We start from the raw sequence: 18,910 nt of genomic DNA on the forward strand, positions 1-18,910 counted from the left end.
GAATCCACGTGCGTTAATAATGAATGACGCTTGAAATAGCTATAAAAATAAATATATTGGCGTTTTTTTTATCGTTCAATGTTGTCTGCTTGTAAAATTAAATTCTTTACTTCGTTAATATGTTGAGTTGTGTAGTTCAACTTGTACCGTTTCAACGTTTTATTTCAAAAATTTCTACAACCGCACAAAAAATTAGCTTTTTCGTAGGTTTTTATCAGCTACACATCTTTTATTTGAAATGTGCGTACTTCAATACTTCATATAAAATTGTTAATGAATTTCAAATACTGGGCAGTTAATTTTAAAAAAAAAAATTTAAAAAAAATTTTGTTTTTGTTTATGTGTATTCTTAACGAAATTAAACCTTCTGGACAAAAGCTATACATACTTCGTTTAAATTAAATTGGCTCTATTAAAGGATGAAAACAATAATAATTAAAAAGTGAACTTCATTTTTGTCCTTTTATGTTCCATTGGATAATAAAAATGAGTAAAGAAGGAAGAGATTGCACATTAAGAAAAATTACTCTTTGATAAGTTTATTATGAGGGAATCATCAATTTTAAGATTAAATCTACAGATATCTTTTTTGTAAAATTGGGAAAGTTAGTCGATGTTAATGAATAAAATTGCCTGAAGAGATATAAGAAAATCTTAAACTAACATTCATGAGTTTCACCTTAATCCCCCCCCCTTAAACTTTAAATAGTAATGTCACTGCTTGAAAAAAAACAAAAAAACTGCAAAAAATAAAAGGGGAAAAATTTGTATGTTACTATAGGAAAAAAAGCAATAATAATTGTTAAATGCATTGATTTTTAGTGCAAATAATGGTACCATAGGCTAGCTTCCATAACATCATGGTTCTCATGCTTCTGAATTAAACAAACACGTTTTTTTGCAGATGCTGTTGCAGTTGGCTAATGAAAACTCCAAAATTTAGATTTTTTTCAAACCTTTGATATTTATCAAACCCTATTTATTTAATTTAATTACCTCTTTTTGTTACCCAAACAAAATTGGAATTTTTCTGTATACGAATTGATTTTTACCTCAATCTACTCCACGTACATACACTACTTATTTAAACCCCACCAATAAAAAAAGACGGGCCAGAGTTATCAAAATATTACAAACGGGCATTTAAGAACTGTCAACAATCCCCTTGTTCCTATTTACACATTTACAGTCGGTACTTGTCCTCCACCTCCCTAAATCTAATTCAGCTCTGCTAGAAAACCCTTCATACATATACATTCTACTCTAAAAATCAAATTCATTCTTTTCTTTGAAAATTCCCTCTTAATACCCTCAAGGAGTATAGGTTGTCTCCTGCACAAAAAAAAAAGAAGGAACTTGTTTGAGTTAGTAGGTATCTTTGGTAACTGCACAAATGTTTGTGCAGGCATGAAGAGAAAAGTTGTGTGCCCAACTCTTTTCTGATGGCTATTGCTTTCCAGCATGGGCTGCCTACTGCCTTTATTGGTTTTCCTTCCTTTTTTCCCCACATCTAGCCTTTTATATTGTTTGTTTGCTGTCTATCTTTTGGCACCAGGCTTTGGCACTCTTTTTCCGTGGGATAAATATCAGACTTTTCCCTACTTTTTTTTTTCTCCCTTTTCCAAGGATGAGATGATGTTGGTGAGTTTTGTTGAGGTTGTGGATTTTTATACGAAGTTTTCTTTAGAAAAAAAGTGGGTTGTTAGTTTAAAGTAAACTCCAGGTGGATGGTAATTACTTTGTCAATCCCTTTTAATTTGGTGTTTTGTTTATTTTTGATATCTTAATTTGGAGGGTATGCCTTGACTTAATAAGTTTTCTTTGCAGTAGATATATTTAGAATATCTTTTTATTTTAGTAATTTAATATCAAATGAGCTTTTTTTTTCAGTAGTTTGGCTAATCATATTACTGAATTTTAATTTACACTCATGGATAAAAAAAATTAGCTCACCTTAGCTTGGTGCGCTAATTTTTTTGTCCATGAGTGTATTATGGCTGAGGTTTAATATTCAAATTTAAAGTAATAATGTAATCATTACTAATTGCTATCGATTAAAGTGATAACTGCAATATATAGTTACGATTTGAATATATGCATTTCGTTAAAATAATTTGGCAACTTTTAACTCAACTCTTGGCAACTCTTTAAAGTTTCGTTTTTTTTTTTTTTTTTTTTTTTTTTTTTTTTTTTTTTTTTTTTTTTTTTTTTTTTTTTTNTTTTTTTTATATGAAGGGGGAGAATTTTTTAAATATAATTTAAGAGAGAAACATGGAGAGAGATTTTTTTTTTTTTTTCAAATATAATTTTTTGGAATTTGTTAACATCCATCTAACGATCGTGTGCTAATTAGAATTTTTTTATTGGGTAAACTAAGGAATTGTTTAGAGATTGTGTTATAAGAGTGTTATAAATATATGGAATTTTATTTTGGTTGCGAAAAGAAAAAAAACAAATCTGGCTATAAACCAATAAATAAAAGTTGGAAATAAAGAAAGAAAATTCCATAGATCTGTTTGAACAGATAGAACATCAGATATAACAATTTAATTAACAATGCTTATAAACATAACTGAAACAGATCACTATTCAAGGCGATTCGTGCCTTTCTCTAAAAGTTTAGAAATTTAGGATTACTCTAGTTGAGCGCAAAAATGACTGACTGCCCAGCACCAGCTCATCACTACACTGCAGGGTTAGGTGTTTTGAGTTCTGTTATTGTCCTTTAGAACAATATTTTATAAATATTCCGAATTTTTATCAATTGATATAAATTTAAATTTCGCTAGATCCAATTTGTCCTCACAAAAATTTCCGCATAATCTGATTTTAAGTTTTTTTTTTGTACATTCTTGTTAAAAAATAGAAAGGTTAATCTGCTTTATTATTATTTTTTTTTGTGGTAACTTAGGATATACTTTATCAAGCGAGTCAGTGATAGTTTAATGTTTACTTAGTCTATTCATATACTTCCCTTCAATTCCGCCGGTTTAGTTTCTGTTCGTAAATAATTTTTTTTTAGAAGACATCCCCACAAGTCGCACATTCTAGTCTAGGAAAAGCCTGTTTCCTAACTAGGAAGGAATCCCGGAAACCGGACCAAACTTCCTCCCATAGGTTCTCATCGAGGGACGCTGCTTCCTTCTCCACCACCCCCGCTTAAAAGATTCTGGAATGTTTCCGTTCTTCTCATAGCACCCACTATTTCCTTCCCTTTCTAGCTTTTTTTCCAGTTTCTTCTCTCTATTTTACTTACTTTCTGTCGTTTTTCGACTTATTTTTCGGAAGGATCAGCAAAATCTTTCTCGCCACCTCGTTCATTCTTTTTCTACTTTAGCTATTATCTTGGCTACTTCCCCTTTAGTCTCATCCGGACTTTTGCTTTCTTCTTTTTTTTACTTTTTTTTTTTTACCCCCTCTTCAATTTTTTCGGTAGGAAATTCTGTTTTTTATTCTTTTTATTTAACTTTCATGGTTTGAAGGTAGCCGTTAACAGATTTATAAGAGTTTTTCTCTCGGGTTATCTATTACTCTGGCTTTTTTTTTTTTTTTTTTTTTGGAATAGTTTTTTATTNTTTTTTTCTCTTGTGGAAAATATCCATTATATGTTTTAATACTCTGGCCATTGCTGTTTCCTTTATGCTAAAGTAAAGCTGTCAAAATGGGTTAGTTTTGGAAACTTTTGCTTCTGTAAAATAAGTTTTGCTTTTGAATAGATTTTCATATTGATCTCGTGTAACCAATCTCTCTCACTCAAATTCAATGCTGCATTTTTATGTGCACATAACTATGAGTGCGATAACCCACCATGAAATAAAGAAGGAAGTACATGGGGTTCTATAATGACCTCCTACATAGCAAACATTTAGAATCCCTATCAAAAATAAAGCTAAAATATATATATGAGCACATTAGTAGTCCTCTATGCAATACGTTGGCACTTATATACATAAGTACATTAATTTGGGGGCATATATACCACTATTGAGGACAGAAGATTACTTGCGTTTAGTTCCGACTTTCAATAAAAACTACTTTCTCCTTGTAACAATTTTGTTAGGTTTTATTATTTCGATCTCTACATAGCTGTAAGATTGATGATACGAACTAGTTAGGCATAAAGGTAACCATTTATGTTAAAGTCAAAAAAAAACTTATACCGATTTTTAGATAGCATGCTTCAATTAAATTGAAATAACTTATAAAAGTCTTAGTTTAAACTCAGACAACTTCCCAATAAGTTTTTGCTTTTAGATCGTTTCGGTTTTCTAACACTGTTGCGCGAATTACTTTTGATACTTAAAGCAACAATTATGATTAATTTTTTTGCGATTTTAATTTACAGTTAGGTTTTTTTTATAATTAAAATAATAAGATTAATTAATTTTGCTATTTAAAATTACAACTTAAAATTTTGAGACAGTTATTCTTGGCAATTCGTTATAAATGTGATTTTATAATACAAAAAATAAACAAATTAGTTTTATTACTACAAATTAGTTTAACATTGAATTAAGAAATTTTAATATTACATTTTTATTAGTAAAATTTCATTACTATCCGAAACAAAATCATTGCATGATTAACTTACAAGAAAAATTTGTTTTTCCTTACGAATCAATTCTAAGCCACTACTTTAACAAAAATTAAACTACTACTTAAACAACAATTAAACTACTTTTGCAACAATTAAGTTTTTTTGTAAATAGTTTTATTAGATTTACTATTTAAAATTACAATGTTTTAAATAGAATGAGATTGCTTAGCGAATAATAGCGATTTTATGTTTTAAAAAAAAATCTTTATGACCATAAATTTGTCTCGCGTTCAATTAAGAACTTTTACTATTACATTTTTTATTAGTAAAATCTCATTACTATCCAAAATAAATGCGCTGCATGAATATCACACACAAGAAAAACTCACTTTTCTCTTGCAAATCACTTTATTTCACAAATCGATTGCAAACCCAAAATCAGCTTTGTTCTTAACTGTAAAACTGGGGTTCTGGTGTCCAATTTGTGATACCACCACCTTCCCACTCACGCCTCCTCTTCACTTAAGAGAACCCAAAATACGTGACTTTGCTATGGAGACCAGCAACTATTCCACGATACTCTTAACACTTCGACACCACCGATTATTACGACGTGTTTCAGCAGGCATTTCACCTCACTCCTCTCCCCTCTTCTCAGTGATATCTCTTTAATTACACCTCATTAGGATTTTTCTAGATTATTGTATATACTTTTTTTTTTTTCTTTTGGGTCTTCTTATTATCATCTCACTTCAAATTTCCTTCCTGAATGCGTTTAATCCTGAAGTTCCTCTTAAAAGCGATTTTGGCGCGTTTTTGTTTTTTTTGTCGCCAATTTTTTTTTTCGTTCATCGCCAATTTATTTATTTTATTATTATTATTTTTTTATTTTTTATTTCTCTTTAAAGGAGAAGTACCCATTTAGTCAGTGTCCTCGTTAAAAAGCTCTTTTCGATGTTAATTGGTGCAGATAGAGGTGCTGCAAACGATATTCAGTTTTCGCGACGATTTTCTTTTGAGACGGAGTTGCATATTTGAGTACTATTTCTGGAAAAGAATTTTAAAAAAAGTTTCACATACTTCAAAAGAAGTCATTATGAAAAGTACAGCCCTAATTAAAATGGAATTTCTCTCCAATTTAATTTCCATTTTGTTACTTGTAGACGGGCTGTGATTGGCCAGAAAGGATTCTCATTTCAGTGAAGTTTCAAAAAATTTTTTTGTCTAGAATTCTGATTAAGAAGCTTTTAAATCTTCTTTGCTAAATGAGCTCATTAAATTCTCTATTAAAGCTTTTATAAAATCGCAAATCCTAAGTTTTAATTGCCCTGAAGTGTAATTTGATTGTCTCATTATGCTATAAATATTTTTATTTGAACTTGAAAAAATTTTGTTTTTTAAAAATTAGTTAAATTATAACATATACTACACTTAAAAGTTTTTCTAAAATTTTGACGTAGTTATTTTTAAGTGAAATTAAACGTCGAAGTGAAGTTAGATGATTTGAATTTAAAAAGAACAGAATCGTAGATGTTTAAATCAAAATATGCTTGATGTTGTTTTGGTAATAGCATTGTTATGACGAGTTTAATTCAGAAAATTGCATGCTAATAAATGTTCGCAAACTAAATATGTGTCTTGAGTATAAAAAAAATTGGACATTTAAAATTGCTCAAATATTTTGCCATTAAACATTTGCGGGTTGATATCCTTGTTGTCCTTGCAACGTCAGGTTATGGACTTCGGAAGCTGTAATTAAAATAGAATGTTAGTTTATTAAATTGTTTGAGTTCTTCTTTTTTTATTTTTAAAAGTTTTGACTTTGAAAGGTAAAGTAAATGTGAATAAGTGCGCTGAAAAATACAAAAACGCGAGTGTAAAAAAAATGTTTTTTGAGGAATTTCTGCAAGTGATAAAGTAGCTTAAGTCTTGTCAATTCAAGTCTCCGAATTTGCTTCATAATTCACCGACTATCTCTACCCTCAGTTTTTATTGCTCGAAGAATTCTTTTATAGAAAAAAAAAATTGAATTTTGACAAAAAAACAACAACAAAATAATAATTAAATTTGGAAAAATTTCTCTAAAATGGTATTTTTTTCTTGTTGCTTTTCATACCATTATGTAATTGAAAGCACAGTGTATGACAGTACTTTTAGCATAGAAAGAAGTCGAGGCAATATAATGATAAACCTCATTTTGAAAGCTTTCAGGAGCGCGTTTTTCATGAAAAATACAAAAATTTTCATATAGGCAATAAAATGCTTTCCGTTTATTGTACTGTTTTGTAGTGGAAAATCTGGATCTATGTAAGAGTATCTGCCCTGTATGGAAATTATACTCAGGGAAAGTTAAATATAAAAATGTCATTTTTTCAAAAAGTATGGTTTATCACTATATTACCCAGCCTCAAATTATTTGATAAGTATCCAAATTTTATTACGTAATTTCGTAATATATTTTTTTCCAATGCCCGCCTTGGGAATGACTTACGACATACAGTCATACAGCCTTATTGACTCAAAGACAATTTGATCCCACTACACACAATTTCCTATTATATATAATGAATTTATTAGAATTTCAAGGTATACAATATAGCCTGAAACACTATCGTTTTAAACAGTTATATTCTTATACACTCAATTTACTGTACGTGACTAAGGAATTAATTAAGATTTCAAAGCATATCCTCACTTTAAATTGCTATATTTTTTTCGACTACACACAATTTACTATTACGTGTATAACGAATTTATTACAATTTCAAAGCATACAATATAACCTCCTTTTAAGGACTTTTTTTTTTATTCCACTATACGCAATTCGCTGTTATGTATATAATGCATTTGTTATTATTTTAAACGCATGTAATAAACCCTCAAACACCATCGTTTTAAAAGGTTATATTTTCCTTCTATTACATACAAAATTGCCCCAAAAATCGAATTCCTTCTCTTCAATTCATCTTAAAGTTTATTCGAATTCTAATCGAATTTTCTCATTCCAACGGAGAGTCCTTTAAATGAAATCATTGTTATGGAAAATTGCACATTTGAATAATCTTTTACTCCCTTCCCTTTCTGTTGCATAGAAGGAAAGCTGATTATTTCCAGACGGGCAGGCACATTTGTTCTGTTCTCAGCGATTCAAGGAAGCGCCGAAACAGTGGCCATTTTGCGCCCTTTACTAGCCCTATCGACCGCCGCGGACCACGGTCAGTCTGCTTTCTGCTTAGGGTTGCTTCTTTAGGGGGATGTCAATACTCGGGGCTGAAAGACAGCCGCGAGGCGCCAAAATCTCATTCTAATGTAAACAGTTATTAAGATTTGTGGAATGTAATTTCAAATTAATAAGAATATTTAATGTCTGAAACTTCTGTTTTTAAAATATCGTTTGAAATTCAAAGTTACTTGATTAGTTTATATTTCTGAACACAATATTTGTTCATGCTAAGAGCCTGTTTTGATAAAACTAAATTGGAACATTTTAGACCGAAGTATCAGTAATTGCTAAGTTTTCGAAATTTCGAATATTTATGACTAATAAATTTAAAGTCACTTGTTTTTATGGTTCTTAACACAATGTTTTTCTTGTGTTAAGAATCTTTTTTTGATGAAAAGAAATTGAACATTTTATACCAAAAAGTCAGTAATTGTTAAGCTTTCGAAATTTCAAATATTTATGAATAATAAATTCCAAGTCATTTTATTGACTTATATTTCTGAACATAATGTTCATTTATATTAAAAACCTTTTTTGATAAAAATAGATTTGAAATTTTAAACCGAAAAACGAGTTATTGCTTAGCTTTCGAAATTTCATATATTTATAAATAACAAAATCAAAGTCACTTGTTTATATTTCTAAACAAAGTGTTTTTATTTTTTTTTAAATGTTAGGAAACTTCTTTCAATAAAAAGGAATGTAGAAAATTTTATACCGAATTATCATATCAGTAATTAAAATTTCAAATATTTATGAATAACTGAAAATTTCACAGGAAAACCTAGAGTTTTCAGGGAAATCACTATAAGTATAAACTTTGGAGATTTTATAGAAAACAGTGTTTAGCAGTATTTCAGCTGTCTAGTCCTCTGAAATCGCAATTAAAATTACACTAATTTAAAGTATTAAATATTGCCGAATGTCCCGAATTTTGCACACTCAAGGATTTTTGGTATTGTCTGTGAAATGATCTGTCTCTTTGATGTGGTTGTTTTTAAGCCTTCGGGAAAAAGACTTGCTTGTTTAGTAAGAAAGCGGACACGTATAAGAGCAAAAACTTTCAGACTAACAGAAGGTTAAATGTATTTCAATCGCTTAAAACTGAAATTTAATCCTTAATTTAAAAGCGTTTCAAGTTAGTAGTTTAAGAATTGATTGAAAAAAATTGATCTGCTCAGAATAACAAAATTTTTCTAGAAAAAAAATCTTCTATATATATATATANTAATTACAAAGTAAATTTTGAAAATATTTGACTATTTTCGCTTGCTTTTTGAAAGGTATAGTATGCCTTAAATACTATAAAGTGGTGAATTATATAAGCCTACGAATTATTTAGAAATAGTGATGGATAAAAATCTACCAAATTTAATTTATTAAACCAAGAACCACAATTGATAAACTACCACTTTAAAATACATATTTGCTGTCCGGAGCAAGTTGGCAATATATATATAAATCACTTAATTACATCTGTGCTCACAACAATTATTAAAATAAAATAAAAATAGTATGATCTATATTTTATATATATTTTTCTTAATAAAAATTGAAATCGAAGGTGAAACGAATTTCAGCTATTCTTCAATTTTTTTTCAAGGCCATATAGCTATAAAGATTTCCCTATTTAACCAAAAGATGTGTGTGTTATTGCGAGAAAAATTGAGCTAAATATTGAAGTACATAAATCGATCGGCATATCAAGCAAGTATTACAATATTGTGCTGTACTCTTTTTACATCAAAAGTCCGGATTTAAAACAAAATTTACGTAGTGAACAAGAGCTTTGAAGTATCCTGTTCCTTTAAATAATAGTTTTTAATACCAAAACATGCCCTCTCCATAGATATTATTATATCGGACCAATTTCGATTAGAATGCATTTTACCCCTCTTTCTCCAATCCTTAAGGGCCGTAATAAAATGTGCTGGAGATGATGAAACTTCACTCTCCCCCCAACCCAACGGAATTCTCCAACTCCGATACAAGTCAAAAGATAATTACCCCTTGTTACCAAAACAACGAGAAAGCATGCCACGGGGGGCGATAAAGAGGCTAGAATTACCACCCCCGATCACTGGGTTGGGAATGAGAGGGTGCGAAGGTGTTACATATGCGATTTCACTATCAAAGCGGATTCTGTTCGGTGGGGTAAGAGGGGGGTATAACAGGGTGTGGGCAACGTCGCCTTCATGTCGCCAGTCCAGAGGAATGCATGTCCATCGGTCCGAGATTCCAGTCATCGTGATTACCCTGGCGTAGACCCCGCGTGCCTATGCTTGGCCAGGTCAAGGGGTGAGTGGCAAGCTGGATTGTTGGCAGCGGTTGTCATGGAGACAGCATCTCTACCCCCATCATGGATATCCCCTGGACGGATGCTGACTAAGCATAGTGGAAACTGTCAAGACTGGCGGGAAATGTGATGGAATTTTTTTAGGCTTAATGCTGACCGGTCTAAATCGATATTTTCTTGAATGGCAATTTTTCTTTCTAATTTCATATTTCTTTTATAATTTTTCTATAGATTTTTTTTTCTGTTTTTTTCCCCATAAATGGTTTTACTAACTGTAAAGTAGTTTAAATTTGTAATATTGAGTTAAACATAAATATGATGATCATAAAATAGGAGTATAATCGAAATTTTAAAATATAATAGATAACGAAATTTAATTTGCAAAATGTACTTACATTTCTATTTATCAGAACCAGCCACCGATGAAGTCAATTCAATGTGGAAATTTTAACTTTAAATAATTTTTCCAAAATTCATCACTTTCACTATAATTTGCATAATTTAGGAATTTCATGATCTTCAAACTGAGTTAAAAATTAAAAACTAAATTTCATTTTCTATTTAACCTATTGAATTTTTTTCTTAATTAATTACATCATCTGAATTACAAGACCCAAAAATCAAAAAGAAATTTCCATAAGTCTCTATTATAGGATAATCTAAATTAAAAACCGCTACAACAAGGTTTATTTTATTAGGCTGCTTATAGCAGCGCCACCAAACAGCCTATGAAGTTTACTTTATTCGTTTCATTTAAAAAAAATTAGGCAATTTTCATTATGTTTAACCCAAAGAGCATTTTGAGTGAAAACAACAAAGCATGTTTAATATACCTCTGAAAAAAAACCAATTGGTTAGCATAATAAATATATTAAAAAAAAGTTATATAAAAGATTGTTTAGCAGGTAGTCTATGTAAATTAAATGAGATTTCTCCGAGTAATAGCGCCATCTGGTGCTGTAAAATTTTCAACGGGAAAAAAACGTAACGCTTTTTGAGGACTAACTATAATGGAAGTTTGATATTTTCATAAAATTATGAACCCGCGTGCAATCGAAACGAAATTGACGCTACTAGAACAGTCAATGAAGAATTTTTCTTAACTATTTTCTAATTTATACCAAAATAAAGGAAAGAAAAACCAGAATGAACATTTGGTTTAATTAAAATTAATGAATTAGATTAGATATATGTGTCTTAAGTTATTCCGGCTGTTATACTGAAAATTTAGAAAACATTTACTACTTGCATGTTTAGCATTAATTAATTTAGATATGCCTTTCAAAAGTTTCAAAGCTTAGAGACTATTACTATGAAGTATGTAATATATCGATCAAAAGATAGTTTATAAACAAACTGCAGAATAATGAACAAAATTAGTAAGTAAAAAAGAAACCATTTAATCGCTTGAAAGTGATAATAATATTCTTATTCATAAAATTATACATTTTTAATAAAAATATTAATATGCGCATATTCTTTGAATTCATCAGTTGATAAAAAATAAATCAGAGATAAGGAAATCCTTGAAAAATAGCACAGCTTATCACTGAAATTATTAGAACTTTATTCAAGGAATATACTTGTATGTGTCAAAACTCATACTGATGAGGAAAAAAAATTGTCGAATTTAAAATTGATGTTCGATTTGAATTGCGTAAAAATGTGATTAAAAAAATATCAAAATAGCCGTTTGTGAACAATATTATTATTTTTTTTAAAAAAAAAAGCTTTTCGAAAAAATATATATTTTATCTGCTAATCAAAAATAGATAAATGAAAAAAGAAATGTGTATACTTATTTTTAGAATTACTTACGTTTAAAAATTTCAATGCTCTGGGATTATTTGGAAGAAAAAAAACGATAGAAATATCTTTAAGGTGAAATGCAAAAACAGCCAATGTCAAAATTTTATCAACTAAGTTTCAAAAATTCTTGCCAAAAAGAAAGAAAATAGCATTTAGTTCTCCCTTGTTTGAGATCTGATATTACTTCAATCAAAGCAATTTTCTTCCTATTGTTATGTTGAAGTGGAGTTTTATTCTGATAGTAGTTTGGTCCTCCCCCCTCCTTCGATTAAGTATCTTTTCGCCAAACTCAAACGTGGATTGTTCTTACATTGAGCTACAGATTCATGCTTTTGTAAGTGGAATGATTTCCATTTTTAAATTTAAAAATCCCCAAAAAGCGGTTATTAAAAAATAAACTGACGCGAAATAGGAGGGGGGAAAAATTGAAATTAGCTGCTAATGAAAGAAAGAACCTGGATTTGATGCAAATTTTCATTTTAGAGTAAAACTGTGGTCTTGAGTTTCGTTTTTTTTTTTTTTTAAATATACACAAATGCTTTTTTTATTACTAGTTGTGTAAATGATTTGTTTAAAAATTTCTGAAATTTGCATAGACTGTTTCCAAATGAAGGTCGTTGCTCAGTATAGAGGCCTAAGTAAATTTTATTTTTCAAAGGTAAGGCTTTCATTCTATGACTTGCTTCTCACCCTTTCTTAAAGATGCAAAGAATATGAGATCTGTAAAGGCCAGGAAAATATATCTTGTAAGTCCTCTTAGATGTTGAGACGTATTACTTGGCGAGAATTTTATTGGCGAAAGTACCTCTGCCCGGCAGGCAAAAGTTTGCGTTTTCTGTAATTTATCATATTTCTCTTTTGGGCTTTTGGGAAAGAAATAGTAGGTGTGTGCCCTCTTAATCCCCATACTCTGACAAGGAACTGACAGAAAGGGGCGCCCTAATTGAATAGCCACTTTTCTTGGGCTGCGCCCCTGCATATACACGTACTTTAATAAATTTTATCTTCCTAGAGGTTTTTATTTTGTTTTTGATCTGGCTGTCTTCCGTTTTCTTTTGGTACTCACTTTCTTGCTCAAATGTTCCATTCTAATGCTCCGTCCAGCAAATTGCAATGCTCTCGGACGCTGGTGGGATGGGCTGGAAGCCAACCTCCTCCCCCCTCATGGTGACAGCAGACAAGATTCGGTCACGATTGGACATTGAATATAGCTTCTTCTCCGGAAACTACTATCTTGGTTTCGTTTTCCCTTTTATTTTTACTATCTTTTTCGTCTTCTTTTGGATGCTTTATTCCCTCTGCCTGGTATTTTTTTTCCCTGTCCCCAGAGCCTTTTTCCCTATTTTCAGAGTCTTGTCCGACACTTCGTTCTCTTACCACGTACTGGTTCTCGTCACATTATAAAAGCTTCCGAACCTAAATTCGCTTGACAACCTAGCTGAAGGAAGATATTGTGTGCCAACTCAAAATAAAAAACAGAATTTGCGGGAAAATTTTTTTTTACCGTGTCCAGGAAATTTACAGCTGTAGACTTACCTGGGCAAATTTTCTCTGAACTTCCAACGACATTTCGATTGAATCTGGGTTTTTTAGACATTGAACTGAATCGAGATTTTCTTTTAAATCCAAACTATTGCTTTCTTTTACCTATTAATTCGATCAATTGATAAAGAAAGAACATACTTTGAGGCCTTTCAAAATAATGACAGCAGATTTCTAACAAAGGTTTTTTTGTGACATTTATTTCATTAGTTCGAGTAACTTATACAGGTGAATTAGGAAATTTTTTAGGTATTTCAATTATTCGACTTGCAATTTGCAAGGTATGGTATAGATGACATGCGTGTATATAGTTTTTATTTTAAAATTCACGGTAAGTGAAAATCTGCTAATACTTCTTATGTGTCTCATTATCTATTCACTTGACTTGGAATTAAATGATTAAAATAGCAATATCAAGAGCCAACGAAAAATTCACTTTAAAAAATAGATATTATCTTTTTTATTTAATATCTCAAAATAAATTTTAAAGATGGGAATTGAAACTGATCATTTTAATGCTTTTCAATTTTTCAACATAATGGCATAGGTGACGAAAGTATAATATTCATTTCTATTTACCTAATGTAACACCGATGATAATATTATCATAAAATTTAATTAATCTGCTGTTATTATTTTGTTAATCTCAATCTTGATTAGCAATTTACTGAATTTGATTTGGGATATTTGATTAAACAACAGCAGCTGTCCCCCTCCAAAACAAATTGAAAAATCTTCAGCATATGTCATAGATTGCAAAATGATACTTTTATCTCAAAATTACTCAATTTTATCTCAATGCTTTTATCTCAAAATTAGATTTGTATTCCAAAACCTTCAATCCGAAAGTAGTAAAATAGTAATACGTATCGCAATAAAAATCTTTGTTTTATTCTAATGTTTAAGGCATATAACAGTAATAATTACAATTCTACATTAATGTAGTCGAGTTGTAATGTAATGATTTAGTAAGCAAATGTAAGTTACAGTATTTGTAGTATTTAGTATTGAAGGAAACAAAGCTCGCGAACTTGTTCGATTCATTAACTACTATAGTGTTCAAAAATATATTCTATAAAAAGTAGTATTGTGAATAAAGTAAAACATAATTAAAATAATATAAAAATTCTAGCTTTTTCCTTTATATACTCTACGATATACCTATTCAGTTCCTTTGGATATGAATTTATATTTCCCCTATATTTTTCAATACATGAATTTTCAGCTTTTCAAATTTTCATAAATATATATATCAAGTTGAATTCAATTTTCGCCTTTCAAAAAATTGAGTCTAAAAGACACCAAATGCAGGAAAAAGAATTCAAAGGAAAATGCCTCAGTTGTGCCGTTGCTATGAACCTTGACACCAAAGTTATTAAATTCAGTGGTATCGCTACCTTCTTTTTCTCTAAGAATATATAAAATAACTTTTCCACACCGAACTTTAAGGTACTTTTTCATTGTTGTTTTGATACTTTCTTTTTTTCACATTTCATAACATTTTTCAATCCCTTACTTTGAGAAATATCCTCGACACCAGAAGGTGGAAATATTTTTGAAAAAAAAAGAAATGGCTTATGCATGTTCTATGTTGGAGAATGCTTTTTTGGGTTATCCCTTTTAATATTCAATTTTATTTTCTTGAACTTAATCAAAACATTATACCAAAATATATCGTTTGAAATTAGACTGTCAAAAAATCGTCTGAATTCAAAATTTTGTTTGACTCTGAATCACACAATTATTTTAGTGAATGGCAGGTATAATTCTTCCTTTCTCCCTCCAGCTTAGTTTGGGGGATTGTTTTAAATTAAAGTACCAATACTTCCTCCCTTTTGCAATTTTCATTTAAAAAGTTTTTCCCCCGACTAAATGTTTCAATGCCAACGGCTGTTTTTACCATCCCTGTCTTAAATGATATTTCGTTTTTATATCCCCTTTTTTTTGGCAAGTTAAATTCGTGAAATATTAAAATTTTTCTGAAAGCTTTTATTATATATGCTGCTTCACCAATTCTTGACTACTTTGTATCAAGAACTATCTGTTTTGATTGTTATTTCTTGCTTTAACTTATAATTTTCAGATTATCTTTGTAATATTGCCTTTAATACCAACAACTTATAGGACTAATTTTCAAAATAATGCCTGATTTGATCGCTGCTCTGTGGATGAACTTCCACATTCCAGTAGTTGGCTGTTCGCAATTTAATATCACATCTTAATTTAATGTTTCCTGAACAATCAACTGATATGTTCACCGTATTAATATTTCAACAGTACTGATATTTGTAGAACTAATTTATTCACAGTTTGAACCGTTAGCTTATAACCTTGAGGTTTTAATGGCGTATAAACGCATTTTAGTTATTTGTTTTCATTATAAGCATGTTATTATGCTGTTCAGTTAGAATTATATTAATAAACATAGACGATTAAAAATGTATAAAGAAACTTACCGAAATTGAACTTGTTTAAACGCGAATAATCAACTTATCATAAAAGAAAAAGAACTTGTCCAATTCATGAATTTTAAGATTTTAAGCCTAATTTTATGATTTTTAAGCTTAATTCTCTGACTAAGTATAAACAAAATCAGTTATTCGTGTACATCTTTTGATGCTATTTATCAATAAAAAATTTTAATTTTTATTCTGAAATTCAGTGATGTATACTTTCGAAATGATGTTAAATTCTAAAGTTGTTTAATAGTTTTTAACAAATAAAAGGCATTTTGACGCTATTTGTAATTGAAATTTTTATTATCTTGCCACTTTATGTATACGTTCTTGTATTACCATTATCACCTAATTATTATACTCCTCACAAAAAATTAAAACTCGGAGAATATTTATCATATTGAAAAACTTTAATGTGGGTTGCTTACTAACCCGCTACTAGATTTTCGACTAAATATGTTGATCATATACCAATAATTTTTATGATTTATATTGTAATGTTAGTGGCCTAATATACTACTGACATTACAAATATGTAACCTTTAAAAGAATTGGTGTTGTGGCTCAGGTGACACTATCCTCTATATTTCATGAAGTATTCAATAACGTAGTATGCATATAGTTCCATTATTACAACGAGACTCGTTACCATCACATTCTTAGAAGAAAAATAGAAAGGAGACACCTTAAGTTTCTCAAAATATCAAAAAGTAGACATTCAGACTAAATCTTTTATTTGCTATAGAAAACACACTTGCGTTGAATTTCATGCCAGTATGAATTCTCATGGAATCTCTCCTGGCTGTTTTCCATACTCATCGCGTGAATATTTATTTGAAAAAACCTCCTTAAAAAGGGTGCATTCATACTAAACTTCTTATTGGCCACTGAAAATGTACTTGCGTTGAACTTTAGGCCAGTATTAATTCTCATGGAATTGCTTAGGGCAGGGGTGGCGAACCTTTATGCACCAACGTGCCATTTTTTCTAAAAAATTGTTTAATTTGGTCATAGACGTGCCGTCAAACAATTTTGACTTCGTGATTATTGGGAAAATAATAACACTAAATACTATCAACTCAAAACTCTTTNAGACATTCAGACTAAATCTTTTATTTGCCATAGAAAACACACTTGCGTTGAATTTCATGCCAGTATGAATTCTCATAGAATCTCTCCTGGCGGTTTTCCATACACATCGCTTGGATATTTATTCGAAAAAAGCTCAAAGTATTAAAAAGGGTGCATTCATACTGAACTTCTTATTGGCCACTGAAAATGTACTTGCGTTGAATTTTAGGCCTGTATTAATTCCCACGGAATTGCTTAGGTTGTTTTCCACACTAATAGATAGCCATAGCGTGAATATTTTTCTGGTTGAAAAAACTATTTGCCAATATGTCCGTTTACTTATTTTATACGTGTGTACTTTCTACAATAAATTACTCTTTAGTTGGTAATATGGTTGCAAACACTATTAAAACCAGTTTAATTGTTTTATAGCCGTAAAGCTCTAAATAGTGTGATTTCACTACAACTATTTTAAATTTTAGCGTTACTGAATCAGCGGATAATAACACGTTAGTAATATAATTTTAAAAGCAAAAACTAATTCATATAATTTTCCGTGTAATCCAAAAAATTTTTTAGCTAATACTTGCAGCATCAACTAATTACTAACATATTGCTCATAATCCTAACTTTTTATAAATCACTGCTTACTGCCCCAACTAATTAATTGCCATTATTAATAATCTAGTAAGTGCAAGCCAATTATAATTATTTTCTATTTTATGTTTATTTTTTCCCTTATACTGTCTTTTTTCCTTTTTATTTTTAAGCTTGGAATTTTTATGCTTATTTCTTTTGTTTTATTTTATTGTTTTTGTAAAATGATGCTTCTGCGTTACTAACAATCGCAGATGGGATTCAGTTTTTGTGATGATCTGTGATTTTATTTTTTTCTTTTGTCCTTTAGGAAGCCCCCGCCTGTCATCAAGCTCTGGTATGATACTCTTATCTGAATTTTAAAATTTTATTTTTTAACAAAATGTATTAATGACAAAAGTTTTTAATTTTTAATAATCGGTTGTTAAAAATGATAGAGTGACATTGAAATATTGAAGGAAAAAAAACAAACCCAAAGATTTGAAGAAGAAAAAAAGAACAATAATTGAATACAGAATCATTTTTTATTTAATGAAATAGTCAAACAAGACCGAAATTCTTTTATAAGAAATAAAGTTTATTATGTAACTACTGTGAATTTATTGTAGAGAATTTTTTCCACCCTTTGATTTACATGTCTTGAAAAGCAGACATTTTCAAAAAGTAACGATTTATTTTAAAAGAGCATGATATTTTAGATAATTAATTTTTTAGAAGGAAATATTTAAAGTCAAAGTTGATAGAAAGGCAGTGTAAGAGTTTATTAGTTTACATTATTAACTATGCATTTAAAATCGATAAAACTTGTAAATAGTTCAAGTAATTAGTTCTATTTATTTTTTCAATTTTTTTTATTAAAGAATTTAACCTTGTGAACAACAAAGAATTTCATATATAAAAATAAAACACAATGAAAAGAAGATTATAGAAACGAAAAACAACTAGATTTTAAATAGTTTAGTAAAAAAATTCTTGTGTTATTATTCCGTTTTTGCTATTAGATTTTTCCCTCTTGAGGTATGATTAAAAAACGTAATGTTAAATATAATAAATACGAAAAAAATTAATACAAATTAGAATTTGTCGCAGAATAACATTAAGATTTTTTTTAAAAATTTAGCTCTTAAGAGATACGATTAACATTTATTAACATAAATAGAAAAAAAATTCAGACTATGTAAAATTGATTTTAGAACTGAATTTTTAATGTTATAAAGCAGTATTTTGCTCTTAAATTTTAATTCACACACTCTAAGGTTGATTAAAATGAACAGAAAAGTTAGGTTGTGTAAAATTTTGGAACAGTTAATAACTAAAACGCTAACTAGTGTGCTAAGTTTCGATTTTTCAGAGAAAATTGGACTTTTTCTAATAACAAT

The 18,910-nt window shown here is 29.6% G+C and overlaps 1 protein-coding gene across 7 annotated transcripts in view; it reads left to right on the forward strand.

Annotated features, from left to right (window-relative positions):
* Positions 1-18,910, forward strand: part of LOC107439046 (homeobox protein extradenticle) — a 315,422-nt gene that overhangs the window by 275,052 nt on the left and 21,460 nt on the right. For 4 of the 7 annotated variants that reach the window (XR_006224678.2, XM_043039033.2, XM_071184571.1 and 1 more), the window contains one exon: positions 17,842-17,868. The exons of the other annotated variants lie outside the window; for them this stretch is intronic. Coding sequence is in view for 3 of the 4 variants with exons in the window: in XM_043039033.2 (XP_042894967.1) it covers positions 17,842-17,868 (27 nt within the window). In the remaining variant the exon portion in view is untranslated. The remainder of the gene's footprint in view (positions 1-17,841; positions 17,869-18,910) is intronic. 7 annotated transcript variants of the gene reach the window in all.

The sequence above is a fragment of the Parasteatoda tepidariorum genome, chromosome 8 (genome assembly GCF_043381705.1).
Source record: "Parasteatoda tepidariorum isolate YZ-2023 chromosome 8, CAS_Ptep_4.0, whole genome shotgun sequence".
Lineage (NCBI taxonomy): Eukaryota > Metazoa > Arthropoda > Arachnida > Araneae > Theridiidae > Parasteatoda > Parasteatoda tepidariorum.